Source organism: Rhamphochromis sp. 'chilingali' (assembly GCF_963969265.1).
Source record: "Rhamphochromis sp. 'chilingali' genome assembly, chromosome: 4".
NCBI lineage: Eukaryota > Metazoa > Chordata > Actinopteri > Cichliformes > Cichlidae > Rhamphochromis > Rhamphochromis sp. 'chilingali'.
Window position 1 is genome coordinate 2,085,977 of NC_137948.1, and position 22,148 is coordinate 2,108,124.

The following is a 22,148-nucleotide window of genomic DNA, read 5'->3' on the forward strand; positions in this document are numbered from 1 at the left end:
TTTGCTAGCACGTTAGCCAAAGATCAGTTTAGCTTTAGCACACATAACTTATTAGTTACCTCCAAAAATATGTTCTTATTTTTCAGTTCCATAAAGGACCATTTCAGTTTCGACACCAAAACATTTTTAATATATAACAGGGCTCTAGAGTGCCACCAATTTGGTCGCAAATGCGACCAAATTTTTCAGTGGTGCGACTAAAAATATATATATATTTGGTTGCACCTGTGCGACCAACTGTTAGGGTGGCAAAAAAAAAAAAAAAAAAAAAAAAAAAATCTGCAACCTTCCCTGTGGTCAACAACAGACACATTTTGCCCCTATCGTGGACTAAACCAATCAGAGATAGTCAGGGGCGGGACCTCTCTGATTGGCCGTGGTCCAGTTGAAAGTGCAGGTGGAAGTGGGAGGTGAGTAGCTTGAATAAAGCGATATCAATTCATTAAATCCTGAATCGACTTTTAAACATAACTGTGTTTTGCCAGAAACGCCAGATTCTCAGATTAAAGCTCACAAAACCATTTCAACAACCAAACAGCAGATGAGAGCAGGTACACGGACTCCACACAAAGACGTAAACACAGACCGACGCATCAGAATCAGCTTTGTCTTTCTCGGCTTTCTCACCCGCCGGCCCGCAGACGGACACGCTGTCGGAGCTCAGCGATCCTGATGCGTCCGGTCCGCGCTGTGATTACGTCTTTTTGCGCTGATTCTGAGCTGCAGGTTTTGTCTCTCCAACCAAAATTCACCGAGCCAGCAGCAAAAGAAGCAGCAAACTGCGCTTCACATTTGATCAATGTCGTCATGAATTTTGCTGTTTTGCTTCCACGACTATTAAAATCACACTTCATGCACAGCTAGCTCTCTCTCTCTCTGTAGTTCAAGAACAGTTTCCCGTCTCCAATCTCTGTTTTCTGTATTATTCATTCGCTTATTACCCACCAGTCTACCGCTGTTCACAGCGCTTTTTCTTTTTCACTTAAATGACCTCGGACAAGAAAGCCTATTTTTTTCTGTTGTTCAATACTGAAGAAATTTAAACTTTATATGCAGAACATTGTAGAATATTTTTAAGGTTTTCTGCTATAAAAAGCCAGACCAGGAAAATCTCCTTCATGTTTTTCTGTGTTTTATTCTCAGTTACTTTCACACAAAGGCATCTGCTGTGATGTTCACAATTCTGATGAAGTCTCATGTGTATCAGTGCTGATAAATGATCAGAATTATAATATTTCTGACTGGCTGAGGCCAAGTTGAATCGAATCGGGACTTTGAAAACCGGAATCGAATGGATTATAGAAATCAGTGATGATACCCAGCCCTAGTGAGCCGCCTAGGCAGGACAGAAGTGGATGTAGCTGTAATAGGAAAAGAACTATTGCTAACTTTTCTGTTAAGGCCTGATCCGTCTGAAATTCATAGCCAGTGCTCTGACACGGTGTCATCAATCTTTGAATGCTGAAAAAGCACAGTGTATCCAGAAAAACACATTATATTATATCAATTATTATAAAATTTGTGTGCGCCTAACTTTTGTGCCGGTACGCCCAACTTTTTAAAGTTAGGCGTACCGGTACGCCCATGGCAAAAAGTTAGTCTAGAGCCCTGTATATGCAGAATTAATCGTTTCCAATATTCTGACTCGTGCTGAGAGAAGCATTTGGCAGCCAAGAACCAGCTGATGCTTCTTGCTGGCTTTGTAAACCGGAACACTTTTTCTATAGCATTTTAATCCTGCTTTAAAAGCTTCACGATTACACGTGTCATTGTTTGCAAGCTTCTTATCCATTGCATCTTTATTAACGCTCTGGTTTGCTCAGCTGTGTGTAAAGAGCTTGAAATGCTAAATGGTTTCAGCTTTAAGTCGAAGGACCTCACACACACTCTGATTTTGTCTCTTCATGTAAGAAAAATCAGTCACATGATTAAATAAAGATGAGACGAATTTCTGCTCAAACACATCTGGAAAGTTTATTAACCACAATCGTCCGACTCACACTGGACAGAGCTCACAAATGAACACTTGTAGCTTCAAATCAAAAGGAAAAAAGAAAACACAGGTTTGCACTTTCAGCTGCTGTCACAACAACAGCCAAACTGCGTTTTTCTAGCCACTGGTTCCAGTCTACACGAGCACTGACAGCGTTCCACTCCGATGCTCATCCGCTGTTGGTCCCGATGTTCACGCTGGGTGAACGGAAAACTCATGCATGATAAAAAGATTTACAGAAAGTAAATGCGCTGCGGACACAGAGGAGCCAGAGGAGGCAGCAAACACGAGAGAAAGCAGGAAACGTCCACGCGTCGGTGCTGGACCAATAAATAATACATTAGAGGATCAGGGACATCCTGTGGGGCGTGTGGGAAAAAAAACAACAACGAAATATTAAATTAAAGGTGCTCAAAAAACTATTTATAGAAGAAAATCTTTTGTGGCATTTATCAATGTGGTCCAAAAATCAAATACAAATCAATGAATTTAATTGGGGGGGGGGGGGGGGGGGGGGGTTGCATCTATAGACTTATATCTTAAAAAAATAGATCAGTGATCATTTCTGGATTTGGTCAAAGTCTCTGCACAAAGAAAAAAATGCCACGGCTGAATCTCAGACGTACAAGATTACAATCAGTAGCTTTATAAAGTGACATCATCATCATCACCACAGCGATGGCTTTGAGACCACACAGCCCGAACGAGCTAAAGATACAGACGGGCTGTTGGGTCGTGGACACGGGCGCGCGCACAGGAAGAGAAATCACTCAAAAGAACACGTGACGATCAGGGAGCGCAATAAAAGCAGGAGCTGGCGCGTCGCACCTCACGGCGGTCGGGGTTTGATTGTGTACTGCGACATCTCTGCTGCGAGGTGCGACTAACTCGACCTGCTCGCTGCCGGACACAAATTTAGATTCTCGCAGTTTTGGATAAACGAGGTGAAGAAAAAAGAAAACGCGTGATTATCGATCCAAACAAACTTTAAAAGAACACAAAAGTTTTTTTGTTGGTTTTTACCCCAATTCAAGCACATCAATAAAAATCTCTCTAAATACATAAGTTAACATTCAAATGTGAATTAACACTTCAAGCAGTAGCGTAATCAAACTGACGTGGGAGGAAGGACGTGTGCAGCGTCACCGTCGGCTGGCAAACACCGTAGCAGCATAGGTCTGATCCCCGTTTGTTGATTATCTACAAAATCTAAAAACAGCCTCTCAGCTTCCTGCGAGGACAAAGCTCATCTGTGAAATCTGAAGGGGACGAAGACGTTTTATACTCAAGTTAGGGGACAGAAATGATACAAATACTTAAAATCGGAGCTTTTTCTTTTCCCCTGAAGAGATTTCTTCAGAATGTCTCTGCTGCTGGTGTCACAAAGCGTAGTATACATTTTAATAATCAAATACTGGAAATGTTGTGCATTTCTATTAGAAAAATAGTTTGAATGTGTGCTTTTTCTCCTCTGAGTGAACATTTTGTGACAGTCTGTGCCACACAACAGCATTATTTGGTAAATCATCGGGGGTTTGGGGGAAGCACAGAACGCGGTCCATCTACGAGCGAACCTTCTGTGAGATAAGGCAGGAAACCATGGCAACAATCCTTTGATTTTTTTTTTTTTTTACGTGGTGTTATGGGAGCTGTTTGTGAGGACTTGTCAATTTGTCGTGAGCACTCACAGTGTATTAGGCAGGGTTATATAGGTACAGTTTGGGAGGATGGTTCTTAAAAAGATAGCAGGCCCTGAGGAGTATCCAAATTGCTGTTTATTTCCCACTTCCTGTTTCCTTTCAAGAATTCAGAGCTGCCGAGTCTGCTGGAGGCAGGTTGGCAGCATAGACTGTATATAAAAAGATGCATGTAGCGTGCAGGTGTTAAAGTAAAGCCACTGCAGAAGCGACTTAAACCTGGCACAACAGGGGCGGCAGATTAAAATCCTGATGAATTTATGTTCTCAGTAGTTTTATGTCAGTGCAAAAGGCACCATATGGGCTAAAACAAAACAGCATACTATACATGAGGGCGGGTCCAGTTCACGATTGACAAATCATCAGTGAATGAGCGCGTGTACTCTGGTTTCCCCCACTCTGCTCAATTTTTAAAGTTAAAAACAAAGCTGAAAACGCTGACGCCGAGGCTTCAAAACTGAATTTCACACAGTAACCTGGCTACGTCCCTCTTTTATATACAGTCTATGGCTTGTAGATTGTTTCAGCCAATGAGGGTCTTGGTCCTCTCGGTCAGTTTTGGGGCTTTTCTGAGAGGATGATGCAGATTTCAGTGCAACAAACCACATTGCAGAGCAAGCAGCTAGCTAGAACAACAATATAGCTACCACCAACGTTTGCAGTAAAACTACCAGAAAGGTACATTAGATTATACGAGTACAAGAGGTCTTACAATCCTACCGGCTTGCGTCGCTAGACACGTCACTCACTGATAATCACCACAACACTAACAGACGTCCATCACTTCAGCACTGTGATGCAGACTGAGCTTCCAGTTCTCAGTAACACACAGACACAAGTTGTGACATACTGAGATGATTACCTGCAGCGGGTGTGCGTTTTCTGAGACCATTTAAGTCGTAAATCGCGTTGACGGCATATTTCGGAGCTTCGGTCATCCTCGAAAAGATCTATTGAGCATTCAGACCCAAAGGGACTCATCTGCTTTGGCGCAAATGGGCGATAGTTCCTAAATCTTACGACACGGTTCAACAAATCAAAGAATTTTGAAGCCGGTTTGGTTTTTTCCCCTCTTCTTTCAAAGTCTTCCACGAGCCCCGGAGAAAGCAAACACTTCTGGCAAGAATAGAGTTTGGACGAACTTCCTGTCGAAGGCTGTGACTCTAAAGACAGAGAGACCTCCCCACTGAAGTGGCATTAACTCTGGAAAAGGTCACGTGAGAAAACCAGCCACCAATATTTGTATGAAAATACCAAATCAGAGTACCAGAGTTCATGTTCCCTGAACCTAAACCTTTCTTTTTGTAACCCTGGGTTTTGCTGAGGTCGTCCTGTCGCCCGTTCCCTTACGTGCTGCGATAGGTCTTGATAATGTCTTTAATCTGCCTCCTGCAGATGGGGCAGCAGGCGTTGGACATCTTCTTGAGTTTGAGGCCGCAGGTGTAGCACAAGCACATGTGCCCACAGGCGTAGATGACCGTGTCCACGGTGTTCTCGTAGCAGATGGAGCACTCGTCGGACCACGGCCCGCGGCCGGACGGGAACGTGGGGGACTTGGGGAGGCTGGCCGGAGAATTCGGAGTTGTTCCTGTTGCAAAGACACAAAGACGATGCTAAACAGGTGTTCGATACCCCAATGCATCAAATAACCTGATGTCATACAGGGAAACTACACTGTGTGTTTATACACAATCACAGCATGTCTTTTATCTCATCTTCATCCCCTCGAGCAACCGGTCGCAGCAGATGGCCCCGCCCCTCCCCGAGCGTGGTCCTGTCTCAGTTTTCCTACCTTCCTACTGGCGCCAAAGCAATTACTCACAGGCAGTCGTATGATTGTTGGCTCACAATATGAACCTATAATCGAACTGAATTAATGGGCAGATCCACACGGGGTGAAACAGAGAAGCTGCTGGTTATGTTGGGATTAGCAGCTAGAGATGCGCGGTTGTTCAAGCCTACGATGAACTTTGCAGTTCTGTCTTTATGCTAGACTCATTCACTGCTGTGTGCTGGCTTTACTTTAGTTAGTGCTTTAACCTCCTGGCTTTTGACCTTAACTTCCAAAAAGTTTGCTTTTCTTGCTGAAGAAAAGAACATTTGCTGAATTTTGGTTGGTCTAAGATTTATGGATCACAGAGGCTAAATTGCTGTCTCAAAATCCTCCCCAGTGGTGTGCCAGTCATCACTTCCTAAAGATGCTCTACATAAAAATCTTTGCAGCTTCTGACTTTGAGTATGAAGCTAAAAGATTTTTAAAAACGACCCCCCCGTGGGTACAGGAACACATTGCATCTGTCCCATTTACATAAACGGAGTTACGTGACATAAGAACACGTGCCGAAAACATTTGCCTACTTCCAGCTGCAGCAGCAGAACCATGAAGTGCTGGCCATTGTTCCAAACTACTGCAGGATGACATCTGCTCACTACCCTATAATGGCTTCCCCAGAGTCCCCTGAGGGGTGATTGATTGTCTACTTCTACAGTTGCAGTTTCCTGTCTGGGTATACGTACCCCCTGCTGAGCTGCAGTAAGCGGCTGAGCACAGACCTCCGTTCAGGACCGGATCAGAGATGCCACTTCCCAGGGCGCTGGGGGTGTGTGGAGAGGAGGAGGGCGAGCTGGGATTCGACGTGGCCCGCGGATCCCCGAGATGCGTGGAGCCTGGTCGGAGAAAATACAGCCAGGGTGTTGGATGAGTGAATTTAGCAGCCAGTTACAGCAAAAACACTAGAATTTGTCTTTTCAACACGATGCTGCTGTCTGTCGTGATCATCAGACGACAGAGTGACACCAGCAGTGATGTAAACACAGGAAGAAAAAGCAGCCCAGACGTCAGAAAGACTGGATTAGTACACTGCACATCAAATAACTCAAACAAAAGCAGATTTTTGCACCAGAGATAAAAGAACCAAAGACACTACATCAAATTATCTTCTCATGCACGACTGCGCTTCATTTCTACCTTTCTGTGTTTTGCTTTTGTTTCATCTTCATGTACAGGAGTACAGACAATGAGAGCAGGATGAGCTTCTTTCCCACTAAACGGGCAGCGCTCGAACGCACAGAGAGACGACTCCAATTTGCATTTTAAAAGTACAAACATATTCAACATCGGAGAAAAGAGATGCTCCGTCGTTTCCTCTTGAGAAAAAGAGGTTTGGAAAAAAATAGTAGGCATCTTCCTGTATCTGCATCCTGGCTGAAGGAAACAAGTGGAAATTCCTAGTGCAAGGTTAGGGAACACATTTCGGAATGCTGGTGACTCACGGATGGACAGATGAGGTGCAGGTGTGCTTGAAGCTGTGCTACATGTTCCAGTAAAATCTGTGTGGAATGACTCTTACATCCACAGAAAACCACTTCCAGACACCGGCCTGTCTCTTTAAACTGATTTTAGCTCCTTATTTTGGCTCTTTAGACGTTACTTTCATTCAAAAAAAGAGCACAGGTGATATTAGCAGCTAGCTAAGGAGACCAGACTCCAGCCTCTTAGCCACAGCAGCCTGATGGTCTGATCGTTATTTTACTCTGCAGTAAATTCAGTGCATTCATAAATATTCACAGCACTTCACTCTTTCCACGTTACTGCATTTTTCCAAAATTACAGCCTCAGGTGAGTATGATGCTACGAGCTAGGCTAACCAATTTTGGGGCGGCTTCATTGTAGAACCTGTCAGCTCCATCAGGTTGGATGTTGAGCATCTCTGCGCAGCTGTTTTCAGATCCCTGCACAGATATTCAGTCGGGTACAAGTCTGGGCAAATTAAAGGTTGTTCATCAGGGTCGTTGTCGTGTTGGAACCTTTGCCCTGGTCTGAGGTCCGGAGTACCCTGAAGCAGGTTATCATCAAGGATGTCTCTGCATTCATCTTTCCTTTGCGCCCGACTGCTGTCCCAGCTACTGAGAAACATCCCCACAGCATGATGCTGCCACCGCCATGCTTCACTTTAGGGACGGCATTGGCCTGGTCATAAGCGGTGCTTAGTTTCCTGATGCTTGGCATTCAGGATAAAGAGTTCAATCTTTATTTCATCAGACTGGAGGATTTTGTTTCTCATTGTGTGAGAGTCCTTCAGGGCAAACAGGCAACTAAATATAGAGCATGTGAAGCTGTGAATATCCTGAAAACGGACCAAAGTTCGGAATGATTCATCCGCAAATCAAGGTTCGTCATTAATATGTTGCTGTATGGTTTGCATTACTTTCTTGATCCTGAGCTCAACGTCCAAACTGAGATCTGAGTCGACCTGATTCCTTTCTGAGTGCACTGGGAGTTTTTCAAGAACTTAAACTAATAAAAAGTTGGCGAGACCTGAGAACGACCACTGAAACGCTTTTGGGGTCTTTGGGCATCTGTTCAAAAACAACAAGAGACAAAGCACCGCAGCGCTGTTTCCTTGGACAGGAAACAGAGTCATTTGTCTTGGAAGAGAATTCATGTGGGTTCCTTTGTCGTTTAAAATAACTAATAGTGCAGCGTCACAATAAATGCAATGACACTAAAGAGTGCAAATTATGATGCAAATGAGCATTCTCGCAGAGCAAGCAAGTAATCGCCCTCAAAGAATTCCCATCAAATGCTTTGCTGCTTCAACGTCAATGCAGATTACTTTAATTACCTCGTCTGAAGCTTACTGTCAGAATATAGCATACTAACAACTGCATCACAAGTCAGCTGCTGTGTGCAAAGATATGTAACGATAGCATTTCAGCACGTCTTTGTTTTAAGCATCACTCCACTGCAGTGAGTCTCAGTGGGGAACGGTTCACGGTGTTCTCCTGGACAGCGGACAGAAAAAAGTGAAACCAGAGTCATCTGTTGCGCCGTCAGCGCTGAGCAAACATCACGATGACAGCCCGCCACTAACGCACGTCCCAGCGGGCATCGCTCTGCTGCCATCTGCACCGGCGGCCTGATCAATCCAACCAATGCCCCGACACGCCGCCACACGCAGACCTACTTCACTTTGGAGCCAGTCCAATCATCAGAATGTCGCCCCCCAACAACCAGCTGCTTATGTACAATCATTTTAGCGTATTTAATGAAGCTATGCTAAATTTAACCTTCATAGCAAGAATATTTTACAAGCTACAAGAAAAGCTTTTTAGCTCAAATATCATGAGATGTGTCATCCTGAAACCCAGTGTTTGATATGTTTGATCGTTCTCTGATAATCAAGCGTTTTCTGACGTGCAGCTGGTCCAAACTAGCTGTAGCATATGAACCGTCTCATTTCCACACCACGCCCGTCTTGCAGCCGTGGTTCCTTCTGCATCAGGTAAAAGGAATGACTGTGCTGCACGTGTCTGCAGGACGATCTGTCTGAGGTGACGTTGGCAGGGTTGGGTTTACACAAGGACTCTCTTCTGTTTGCATAGCAGCCGCTGCCCCGGTGCTCCTGTGGAATTTGCACGAGTGTTTTTGCACTGTATGTACAGTGCGTAACACGCTGTAGCAGACCATATTTAGCAGCTTGAGTGAACACATTTGTTTCTAAGGGGAGGCCTCGGGCAGTGGTCACACTCCTTATCTTAGCAGAATGCTCGATTCGTGTACAGGATCAACACAAAAGCTGCACAAGACATTGTGCAGATTCCTCCTTCACTTCTCTGGGACCAAAAACTGCAGTTCTTAAGCTTTGCCACTTGAGGCTCCAGCAGTGAGTTAAACTATCCAACTCTGCAGCAGAAATAAACACATTTACAGCCTGAGACACTCGTCCACTCCTTATTTTTTTGTTAAATGACAAATGTATTGAGTGTAGGGAGCGGTGGACAGCCCGATTACCTGCAGAGAGCATGTGCCACCAGATGGAGGCCGTGTTCAAAGTATGCGGTACAGCTGATCTGAGCCTCTGCTAGAAACCAAGAGCTGAAAACAGTGAAAGTGTCCCCTGCAGCCACCTGCAGAGCTCTCCGTAGCGTATTTATTGAGATTTTTTAGTGCTTCTTCCGTTCCTGGTGAACTTTGTCACTACGTTTTCCAGCCGTTTCACCTGTGTGTATTCGAGCTACCCACTATCAGATATTTGGAGGTTTGCACAGGATGTTTGCATAGATTGAAAACCGCTCTGTGCAGGCTAATACGCATGCAAACACAACCATGGTACCATAAAACAAGCGTTAGGAGCCTGACTGTTACGGCACGTTAGCACGGGTGGATGTCGCTGAGCCTATTCAGCGCCGTCTGAGTCACTTCTATTCTTTAGAAAACAAAACAATTGGTGACAGCCCAGTGCCAAACTGGGTGACCTCAAGGTAGCAACGTTCATCTGTCTTTAGTCAGTGGGACAAATCTTTATTAAAGGCTTCTTCTAATGTTTAAAAATGCAGGTCAAGCCTTCCTGCTGCTTCATGGGCTGTTATACAGGCTTCATCTGAGCTGTTTATGGTGGTTATACTCGGTCCAACATGGGGGAGAAGGTTATGCATGTTATGATGAAAATCATTTCAAGAAGCATGAGACGTGCACACACGCAGCCAGGCGCTGTTTGACCTTCACATGAACATCCTCTGTGACAGGATGAGCAGCTAAAATGTACTGGAATGTAAAATGTGTCCAGACCTCAGAATCAAACCCTCACGCTGCGAGTGCCGCTCGGCCTACGAGGTGCTCCTGCACTCGTCAGGTTCCACCCTTCATCAGATTATTTGAGCCTGATCACCCTGCGGCATGAGCGGTTCCTCCGCGGGGCCGAATCCTCCCTCTCTCCCTGTTAATCCCTCTGGCAGGCGGGCAACTCCCACCCAGGGTAGCTGAGGCAGGATCTGCGGTGCCCAGCCCTGATCCTGCATGCTCGCCGATAGATTAAAGCGTCCAGCGCGAACAGCTGTGAGAGGCGGGGCGGCTTTCTGTGGCCACGTCTCTGCTGTAGTCTACATCCAATCAATCAACCGTCCGTCTTTAGCTCATATCGGAGCATCTGTGGACAGATCCTCTCGCTGTCAAAGCACGGAAGGCACGCAGGGCGTGCGAGGGGAGGGATGAGGCCTGCAGAGGAGGGCGAAGGTTTAGGGCTTAAGTTCCCTCTGAAGGGAGGGAAGGAGTTAAACTCTGCAGGCATGTTTATAGACAGAAAAAAAGCAATCAAGAGAAAGAGCGGAACAGAGAGAAACAGTTTACACGAACGTTTCCTCTGCTAAAGCACTATAAAATGGGTGGGCCTTCATTTAATTGCAGAGAAGCTCTTGTTCTGAGCTGCTATCGGGACAAATGCTCACTTAGGCTCGGATGTTTTTTAGTGCGTGTGTTTGGATCAGATGAGAGGAGAGCAGCTCGGTAGATACCAGTTTAAGGTCACGGCTTACCCCGCTGCATGAAATGTTAATAGTCTCTTTCTATCTGTGGAGGAGATATTATCTTAAGAGACAAAGGAGCTATTTTGGAGGGACGACACAGTCATACATCCCGGAGTTGTTTATCTCCACATCAAGCACAGAGCGGAGTGTGTGAGCACCCATACATATGTATGAATGCATGTATCTGTGTGCATGATTAGATGCAGGTCTAAAATAAATTTTAGAAAACACTCCAGGTATTAAAAGTGATCATTAGGAGCAGCTTGGTTAGGAGTTTGAATTTCTCTGCAAAAGTTCTGTCAGAGCAGCACGAATGAATAATAAAAACAAAGAACATTAGGAACAAAAGTGAGACGCCGAGGTGTGAAGAACGGGCGCTGCAGTTTTCCAGGAGTGTGAAATAAATCAAATCTTGTTAAAAGTCTGTCCGCCTCCCTCTCATAGCTCCATCTTATCGCTGAAATCTCTGTAAACACAATCTTCAGACTGTCCAGCTGTCAAAATCCAGAGGAGCTGACAGAAATGTTCATCTTTAAGTATGCATGTGCGCTGCATTCTCAGTGAACGTGCTTTACAGGGAGGATTCGAGTCTAACGGGCTGCTTAACCTTTGGCTGATGGGTAATCGTACCTGCAGCCTGAGAAGAGCCCGTCTGAGCCCACTGCAGGAAACTCCTCTGCCCGGTTTCCTTTAAAGAACATTTTTATTTGAAGTCTCTATGTTAATAAAGACACAAACAAAGGGGTATTTATCTATAACATAATGAGCATATCACTCTTTCTGTGTTAGGGTCACACTCTGCCCACTTTAAAAAGTGAGGAGAAGAAGCGACGATGAGGAAACAAAAAACAAAGATCTGAAAGTCAGGGAAGGAGCAGCTGGGCCGACAGAAGATGAGAAGAGGAGGAGAAGGGGAGCGTGGCAGCTGCGAGGATGTGGGCGGTGAGACGCTTCAGTTGAGCGCGAGCGCGTTGACATTTTAATGGAATCTATAATACATGCGAAGTGGGTCACTGGATGGGTGTCCCATTTCCACGCCACGAGGCACAAGGTCCCCTCGCCGCCCGTCTCTCTCTCCAAGTTCAGCTGTCAGCTGCTCAAGTTTTCAGCTCTTTTCTGTGGAAACACACTAATAAGTGATTGGACAGAAAAATACTGAGTATCAAGTCAACCTGCAGATGGTGTGTCTTTGCAAACCCAGACGGTTAAGTAGAGAGTAAAGCACCAACGTGGAAGTCGGCCATCACTCAGTGAACTGCTTTGATTTAGTGTTTAATGTCTCGACAGGCGTTTCTCTCCCTGTCAGCCCTCGATTCAGAGCAAAACCACATTTTTCTCACCGGAAAATGACAAACACGGGGTTTTCAAAATCAGCTGCACGGCTAAATCCTCCAAGTAGTTTTTGCAAAACATGAGGAAACCAGGTAGCGTCAGGTTCTGCGTGCAGGTAAAGTTCTCTGAGGTCAACAATGTTAAACGCTAGCATGGATCAAAATAATGTTGAGACTGATTAAGATGAATTTGTGATAACCATTTTCTCGTCAATTAGCTGGAACCGAAACAGCGCCTGACTGCGGGTAATATGTTTTTCCATGACTCCGCACATAAGCGTTCATATCTAATTACATCACAGCTGTGGTCATTAAACAGAACTCGTGTTTATTTCATGAGACGACACTTCAACCGTGAAATAATAATTCGGTCAGATGTTCGTGTTCAGTCAAAACAGGATGAAGATTCTGGAACAATCTGGAAACACTAATGTGTAAATTGTTCTAACACAACAATCATGTTTGTGTGTGCACACATTAGTGTAGGTGGAACACGAGACTCATTTCCTCCCATCAGCCCAACCCTGAGCCTGGTTCTGCCCAAGGTTTCTTCCTGTTAAAAGGGAGTTTTTTTGTCCCGCTGTCACCAACTGCTTGCTCTGATTGTGGGGTTTTCTCTGTCTTTCTATATGGTCTTTACCTTTCAATATAAAAAACCTAGAGGTGACTGTTGCTGTGAATTGGCGCCATATAAATAAAATTGAATTGAATTTGAGCCTGTGAGCCTGACAAAATCGACTTAACTTTGTTTTAATTCAGCATTCCAAGATTGTGTCTCAGTGCTGGCACTAGCATGTCGACACTAGCATACTTGTGTAGTGCATAAATTTCAATAGTAAAAAAAAATATTTGCTACCGTACACCATTTAGACACCTATAACGCACTGCATGTGCCCAGACTTGACACTTTGGTTCTCAAAATAGCAAGGCACATTATTAAAGACCGCTAGCAGGACTATAAGCAAATGTTTCATCAAGTGGCTCACTGATTCATGCACATTTGCACACATTTACCTTTGGCAGAATTCTGACATAGATTTAGCCATGTCACGAAACGTGTGCTAGCTAAACTGCTAGCTAGCAAATGTGCATGATTTAAAATCCTTGCGGATGACTCAGCCTCTGGTCAACGCATGAGCAGAGGTTGTCATTAAGTGGCTCACTGATTCATGCACATTTGCACAAATATACCTTTGATAGAATAAAGATTTCTGACATAGATTTAGCCATGTCAGGAAACGTAAATGATAAATGGTCTGTATTTGTATAGCGCTTTACTTAGTCCCTAAGGACCCCAAAGCGCTTTACACATCCAGTCATCCACCCATTCAGACACGCATATACACACTGGTGATGGCAGCTACATTGTAGCCACAGCCACCCTGGGGCGCACTGACAGAGGCGAGGCTGCCGGACACTGGCGCCACTGGGCCCTCTGACCACCACCAGTAGGCAACGGGTGAAGTGTCTTGCCCAAGGACACAACGACCAACACTGTCCAAGCTGGGGCTCGAACCGGCAACCTTCCGATTACAAGGCGAACTCCCAACTCTTGAGCCACGATCGCCCCAGATGTGCTAGCTAAACTACTAGCACACCTAAACTACTAGCTAGCACACGTGCATGATTTAAAATCCTCGAGCATGATTCAACCTCTGCTCAACGCACGAGGAACCGTGAGGAAGTGTGCATTCAAGACGATGAGAATGTCCACTGTGGGCTTCTGTGAACAGCGCTGAATGTAGACAGCCTCGTTTCTGAGGAAATTCCACAGAGCACCTTTAAATATCAAGACTGATATGGAAATCTTCTGACAGAGAGAGACACACACTGATGCACATATACAGTTAAACACGGCGTTCTTCAAACTGTAATGAGAAACTTCTAAGTATTGAAGTATTGAAGTATTCAGTATTGATTTCATCCTCGGTGTCATTACCCCGTCTGAGCTCTCTCAGCTCACCTCACATATACTCGTGTGCCTGTTTGACTACAGCTGTCGCTTTCACAAAAGGTCCTTTACTTCACGCTTTGTTTGAAGCGACAACTGTTTGATCCCGCCGTCCCGAAGACGAGGAGCCCGCTGGGACACGTCTCTCCCTCTAGCAGGCGTGGTTTGAATTCAGCTTCAACTGAGAGCTAAATTGCTCTCCAGTAAACACAGAGCAATAAATCAGGCCGTTACAACTTTGAGATAAGAGGCATTTCCTAATTCAAAGCAGCTGGAAAGTAAAGATGATTCGCACCTCGGCGGGACTTCCGAGATGGGCCTCGATAAGAAAACGCGCCTTGGACCGCTTTCATTGTTCTGAGCTTCCTGTTTTGATGCGCTGCCAAGGCTTTCCGTTTTCAGTAAACGATTATTGGAAGTCCACACAGACCAACCAGATGGCCTGCGGTGCAGATAGTCGTAGTCAAAATGTAATTTAACAGTAAAATCTGTGACCTCCTGGTGTAATAAGAGCCGATACAAAGGAGACATTTAGATGTGTTTGGAATGAAAAACAAGAGCCTAACAGCCAATCAGCTGGAAGGAAAGGGGCTTTCTACACAGAGCTTCACTGAAGCTCGCTGTGATTCGTATCGACGTAGCTGTCACCGTTACTCTGGGTCAGGCTAACAGAGGGCCACATTAGCGAACATGCAGAACTGAGATTTCAAAGAGGCTTTTGATGATGAGCTGGTTAAAGTGCAGGTTATTCCCCTCTAACTTCTTTTAACCTCGGCTTCCTCTTCCGCTGCTGGTGAAGAAAAGCAGCAGGTATTTATAGATGCTCTTCCTCCACACAAACACTCGTGACACCTCTGAAAGGTCGTAGCTGTTTGGGCTGCCACGCCTCTTAACCGCTGCATTAATAGCAGACGGCGTTCACACGCACACGCACCTGTAGGACAGGCAGTATATGTTTGGCAGGGCAAAGTGAAGTGCACACACTTTCCTGTCATTATCAACCCATAAACAAACCTCCGGTGCCCTGACGCACAGGCGAAGTGTCCGGCCTGCTGAGACCTCACGTCGTCTCGGTCACACCGAAGCCTCTCGTGGCCACTTTTCCACCTTTGCTCGCTCTCTTCCTGTTTTTCGTCTCCTCTGAGAGTCTACTCCTCTCGCTAATCCTATGACTGTGTTTAGAGTCTTCCTGCTTTATGGGACGTCTGCTATAAATATTGTGACAAACAAGAGTAATAGAGCGCTCTCGCTAACTCTTGACCCTCTGGTGAATAAAGAGTCATGACCGTGACTGAGAAGTTGTTTTCCTCAGCCGCCTCACTGTCAGAGCGTTCAACACTTAACACAAATAGATTTGGACCCCAGGGAGGAAGTGGGGAGCCGAGACAAATTAAGATCAATACACTGATCTGTAAGTTCTTGACCTCCGGACACATCGCTGAGCTAAATGGATGGCTATTCTCACCATCAATTACTCTTCCACGGAGAATAGAGCGTGCGGTCAAAGACAAAAGGTGCTCGTTGCTCCACATACAGGAGGCGGAGCACTAGTGACACTTGCAGATATGTCTTAAAATAATAAATTAAAAAATAAAAACTGACCGATTGGCACCAGGGCCACCACTAGGGGGGGACCGTGGGGTGCCTCGCCACATTTGGACATCCTGACGTATAATGGAGGAATAAATCTTGGAGCATTGTAACTTTTTCTTTTGTTGTGTTGCACGTTTGTTGTGTTGCTAAAATCTGGCCCGTTCTCATCTCCTCATTAACAACACTGTCCCCTGTTAAATAATAAAAACTCAAAGAAACTCCAAAGAGAACATGGTGAGATCATTAGGAGTGTACACATCCTAAATATCTGAGTTTCGTATCAAAGCTCTTGATGCTGCGTTCACAATATATTAGCTTCGTTTTAAAGCGTTCTGCTACGAGCGCCAGTAAGAAAATGAAATCCAGAGCAGAAAATCCACAGTTAAAGTACCAACAATCAGCCGAACCTCTCATTTGGCAGAGGAAACGCAGACAGGAGCTTCCATATATTTGACTGATTCCTACATCGAAGGTTGATTCGTGTTCAGTGTTCGACTGCTCTGCTGGCAGCACACCTTTCACCGATGTTGTGCTACTGTGGTTCTGAACGCAGGCCAGAGTTTAAAGTTTTTTTGGGACAGGTGATCAGTGAGATTACCTGTTAGTGCTCTGTGACCTAGTTTCTTACGGACTCTGTTTCCTGTCACAGCAAACACGTATGTTCACACGTCAGAGGGTCTGAAAAAAACAAAAGGACCAGCAAACAGACGCTTGGTCACCTTTTTCAGATGCAGGGACCAGTGTTGTGAAGCAGTCCTTATGCAAGACCTGAACTGAGGAGCCTTTCTAAGAGTTCTGGACCCTCTTAAATACTTTCTGAGAATGTTATTTGTCTTGATGTTCATTCGCTGGGTGGCAACCCAAAGGTGGGGAAGCAGCAGCAGCTACAAACGTGAGGGAACACGTGAGGTGGGCTTCAGTACAAAGCACCTCACAGATGTGCTGCAAATGTAGGCAGCTGAAGTCTCGCTAACTGGATGTGTAGAAGGATAATCAGCTGAGCCATCAGCTGATGTGGGACCGTGGCTGAGCTTGATTTCTCACCTGAACAAATGCTATGTTCAATGAAACCAGGACAAGGACTGACAGCAAACCTGCGTGATAAATAATTCAGCTTTACTTTGATCAGGAGAGGGTGGAGACAACATCTGGGGAACAACACTCGGAAAACAGCCAGAGGCGCTCAAACCTGGGCCTCTGCCTCTTTTAGTGAAACTGGTCACAAGCCGGGTGGCAACTAAAGGCTCACAGTTCAGCATCACCGTCTTAGAGCTGTTCAGTCCTTTGGAGAAGTCCAATAATATCTGTTATAATGGAGCAGTTTGTTCCTCTGATGTGTAACTTTCATTTGCTTTACATTATAAGATAAAGACCTACAATCACACAAAATGCCAGGGGCCTAAAAGTAGTTTAACCTTTGTTATTATGGTAACCTACCCAGAATCCTCAGCTGTGTCACTGCACCATGCAAGCCGAAGAACATCCACAGCGGGCGGGAGTTGTCCACGCACACCTGCATGCCCACGTTGGCGCCGTTGTGGCTGAGGATGACCTCCCCCTCCTGGTTGACCAAGAAGCCCAGGATGTCACTGCTCTGTAGAGGCGTCGGCACACGGCACACCGCCCAGAACTCCTTCCTGTCCACCAGGGCCTCGGGATTGTAGGGTAAGTCGCTGGGGCGCAGCACCGCCGGGTCGCAGGACGTCACACCGTAAGACAGAGAGCCCGAGCGCGCCGGGCTCGACTTGGTGACTTTGATGAACACTGTCTCGCCGATGCGCAGTGGCCGGTTCGTGAAGACCAGCGTGCGCTCTTCACGCGCGTGCTCGGATCGCGCCACCGTCTGCTCGTCCAGCGTCTTAATGTGGGCGCCGCGCAGCTGGTGGAAGTGGAGGTCGCTCTCCAGGGTGGACGGTAGGAGGGAGGACTGCTGGGAATTGAGGGAGTTCTGCGGGATGGGGCAGCTGGAGGAGGAGGAGGTGGAGGCCAGGTGGAGGGTGTGGCGGTGGGAGCGGCTGTGGGCTGGGCCACCGTCCTCCTGCTGCAGGTTGAGGTCGCACAGGCTGACGGACAGGCGCGAGTCGTCCGCTTCACGCCGCAGAGAGGAGGAGCGCACCGTGGTGAAGGAGCGTGGACGCAGGCAGTCTGCAGGAACAATCTCGCTGTCTGGAAGAGGAGGAGGAGAGGACAGCGGTTTAAATCAGCACTGCTGAGTTTTGCTCTGATTAGCAATTTTCCTAAAGCCTGCGGGAATGAAGTTTGCAGCTCACCAAGTCTGAACAGCACTAAGAGAAGGGCTGAATCTGCAGCTGGTCTGACAACATGATAACGATAATAAAAGAGCAATTTCATTTCACTAGCATGAGCTGGTAGCAAGGTAGGGGTGATTACTCGGTGCTGAGGCAGAGTGTCGGGAAGTGTGTTTAAAGGAATTAAAGACAGTAGTGGGTCGCTCCTGCATCTGCACAGGTGTACAATGCTGCACGGTGTCAGAGAGCAAGGAGGCTGTGTGTGTGTGTGTGTGTGTGTGTGTGTGTGTGTGTGTGTGTGTGTGTGTGTGTGTGTGTCAGTCAGCATGTTTACATATCTATGTGGGGACCAAAATCCCCCCCAAAATTATTAAGGCTCAAAATGTGGTTTTCTTGTCAGGGTTATGGTTATGGTTAGGGGGTTCGGGAAAGCATTATGTCAATGAGATGCCCTCACTAAGATATGAAAACAAGTGTGTGTGTGTTGGGGTGTGTGCTGGCTGCATTCCTTGCACTCCATAGTACAGTATCACTCCACAGACATCTATTAATATATACCAATACATGTCTTTAATAGCAGTGTAGTGGCCACATACAGACAAACGCACACCTCTGATAAACTCTCAGGTTGCTTCCCATCCTATGCGCTGACTCAGCTGCTTAAAATAACATCCTTAATGTGCCCTCCCACCTCGCCCCTCCTGGCCTGGTGGTAGGGGTAAAATTAGCCCAACACGCTGACAGCGCCCAGCTCCTCAAGCTTGGGTTTGTGTGAGATGTATTTGCAGAGCTGAACGCCAAACGAGACCAAGACGAAAAAAGAAAAAAAGAAAATGACCTCCTGTTCCTCTTAGATGATACTGAGAGACCCTCAGTCAAAACAAGAGGCACTTATTAAAACAGTGGGCTGGGGAGGTGCAGGAGGTCCAAGGATGAGAAACAGCCACCGACGGTCTCTGGAGAGTCTCGAGTCCTGGTCAGCTCTATCTGTCCAGGACCTGAGAGCTCTGACTTCAGATAAACCTCTTAGCCCTAATTACCAGGGCCGCAGGACGGGCTGCTAACTGTGAGCTGCAGCGGGGAAACCAGAACAGCCAAGCTTCTTATGATCCCACAGCTGACAGGGACACAAGCCAAAAAGGAGAGAGTCAGGACAGTCCCATTGACAGGGCCGCCCGAAGCAGGAAGCCTCCATCATCAGGACCGAGTAAATTTGAGATTAGCTTCAAATTGTGGAATTAATTTAACTGATTGAATCAGGTTTCAGATTTACAACTGTTCATACAGAAGCGTAACACCGGCAGTTAAAAGCAGTCTAAGGTACCGTGACATACAACACACAGAACTAGGGATGAGACTCAACGTGCTGTCAAGGATAGAAACGGTGTCTTTATGTCCTTTACGTCCTACAGCGGACTCTGTGTGAAAGTGCCAGCACAAAACCTCTCTTTCAGTCTCAAAGCTGGTCTCATCCTTGTCCTCCACTTTACTGGAATTTTGTCCCAATAAAAATGGAAACTGGATGTAAACAAGTCTAAAAAGCAGATCTATCCTTCAGGTTGATCAGGCCCAGTGTACATGGAAGATGGACATCACCAGTTGGTTTTTCCTACTGGAAACTGGAGCATTGAGGTTACCCTCCAAAGTCTCGCTCCATTTGAAGGTCTATTTCATTCTAAATGTTAAAAACACATCAGATTCACAACAGAGAGCAGAGATCAGAAAAGTGTTTAATGAGGTCATGAATGAAGTAAGAGATCATTTTTGTGCCTCCACACCCAGAAAACCTGCCCTCTGCTGACAGGGTGAAACCATCGCATTGGCTCCACTGTTCAGGCTGCGCGCCTCTGTTTCATACAGCCGATGCTGCTGGAGTAAACCGACTCATCCCCATCAGTCACTGACCTTTAAACTCTACTGCTGCTGGCACAGATGAGATTTTCAGATCAGTTTTCAGGTCAGCGACCAAGATTCAGACGACTGGATCACGGCATCATTGCATACTCTGGATATTGTCCAAATAAAAAGGTGGAAGCAGAATTCGTCCGTCTTCTACCTCCTTTGACTTTCATTTGAATCTGTTGTTTTGGATAATCACTGACACATTTCAGAGTTTTCCTCATTCCCTGATCCAAGCTCCACCGTCACACCTTAATAAAACGATCACCTAAGAGGATATCTCACTCATCTACAGAGACGCTGACTGGCATCAAATATCAGTCTGTGATATGTTGGAGTGAAGTGGAGATGACAGCAGTCTGCTCGGCGCTCCATCCTCTGAGAGTTACACGTCTGATTTTCTGCATCATCGCTGAAATGCCGTCTGATGAGATCGTGCGCTGTAAAGCCGAGACCGTCGTGTCAGTCGTCGATTAAAGCTAGCTGCTAACTCAGACCGTGACGCCCTGTGATTAATGTTTAATGGGACTAAGGCCTTGTAATCGTGCTAATTGATTTCTCAGCGAGGGATAAAACGGAGAGGACAGTGCCTTTGGTGCACAGGGCGACTCCCAAAGACTGCTAATCAACCATTAAACACCTCTGCTCAGAAGCGTGCAGCAGTTTCCCCAGAGTCCCCGAGGCTAGCTGTAGATGACTAGCTTGAATTTCATCTACTTTCTCAGCTATCAATCCCACACTGATGGACTCTCAGCCTCCATGAAAACCAGGGCTTAGAGTAGGGCTGAACGATATATCGCATTTGCGAGAATATCGCGACATGATCAAGTGCAATTTTCTAACCGCAAAGGCTGCGATTATACTGCGATTATATTATACAATTCATGGGCTGCATCCTCCTGAGGCCGCATTTGTAGACCGATTACGTCACAGCGACGCGCCGAAGGCTGTCCAAATTACTACCATATCCCAGAATTCATAGCGCGGCCCAGCCAAACTCCAGTTTCCAGCAATGGCGGTAGCTACTAAGTTTTAAAATTACTCATACTAATCTTTCTGGGTCACAAAATAAACTTTTAACATATTTTCAGGCGAGAAAGTAGTTGTGTAAACATCAAATATCTGCTCGGTTTATCAAGATATCCCATATTTGCAAAAGTGCTTCGACGTTTTCAGAGGCGTCTGCTACCCACCAGCTCGACAGCTAGCCGGGAGCTCGAGGGTTACTGATGCGGCCGAGAACGGCACAACTCCCGGCACATCATTTTCAGATCACCGCGGAGTTTCGCTGCTCGGGTTAAACGTAATATATAAGTCACTTAGACAACCTAAAAATGTTATTGTTGGGCTTTTTTCAGTGTTTTGTTTGTTCGTGAGTAAATCGGTTTGGCTGAGATTAAAGTTATTAGATTAGATAAAATAAAACTTTATTAATCCCCCGGGTGGGTTCCTCCTTGGTTTTCACACAGCTGACTAAACGTCAAACAGAAAACTTATTAAACAGAAGTATGAGACAGTCGAGAATTTACACCAGTGTCTGGTTATATTTTAGATAGCAAGAAGCAGACGGCCGAGTTTATTAAACTCCACCGAGACAGCGGTGACGCTAATCAGAACTAGACCGTCCAATTTCACGCCTTTAAACTTTAAAGGCGTGTTTGTGTGTGTGTTTATACAATTGCTATTATGTTTGCACTTTATGTGTAATGTTACTGACTGCAGAGATCAGTAAGATGTGTGTATTTTTTATTTATTAGTTTTATTTATTTAATATTATTTTTTAATTGAATGACTGTCTAGTAGTTCACAGATGTCGAAAAACTGAGTGTGGTAAAGCCACTGATTTTTTTTATGTATATTTCTGCAATCTGCACATTGTACTGACTTTCATTTTAATGTTTACACCAGGGTTCCTTGTCAGCACTTTATGCTCAGATGTTTGTAAGCTAAAAATAAACTATTGTGTATGTTCAAATATACTGTTGTGATTGAAGAAGTTAAATAAAAATGTCAGTCATCAATTCATGCATCACCTCATGTCATCATAACAGAGGTCTGTCTTCCAGGAAAGAACAGTTTAAAATTAATGTAATATAGTATTGGCCATACTATATGATGTATTGCTTGTCT

General features: G+C 45.6%; 1 protein-coding gene across 5 annotated transcripts in view; it reads right to left on the reverse strand.

Annotated features, from left to right (window-relative positions):
- Window positions 1-1,957: 1,957 nt before the first annotated feature.
- neurl1aa (neuralized E3 ubiquitin protein ligase 1Aa) overlaps window positions 1,958-22,148 on the reverse strand; it is a 51,040-nt gene continuing 30,849 nt past the window's right edge. For all 5 annotated transcript variants that reach the window (XM_080879498.1, XM_080879497.1, XM_080879496.1 and 2 more), the window contains 3 exons: window positions 17,308-18,036; window positions 6,208-6,357; window positions 1,958-5,278 (listed from right to left, as the gene is read on the reverse strand). In XM_080879498.1, coding sequence (XP_080735624.1) covers window positions 5,037-5,278; window positions 6,208-6,357; window positions 17,308-18,036 — 1,121 coding nt within the window. In that variant the 3' untranslated portion in view covers window positions 1,958-5,036. The remainder of the gene's footprint in view (window positions 5,279-6,207; window positions 6,358-17,307; window positions 18,037-22,148) is intronic.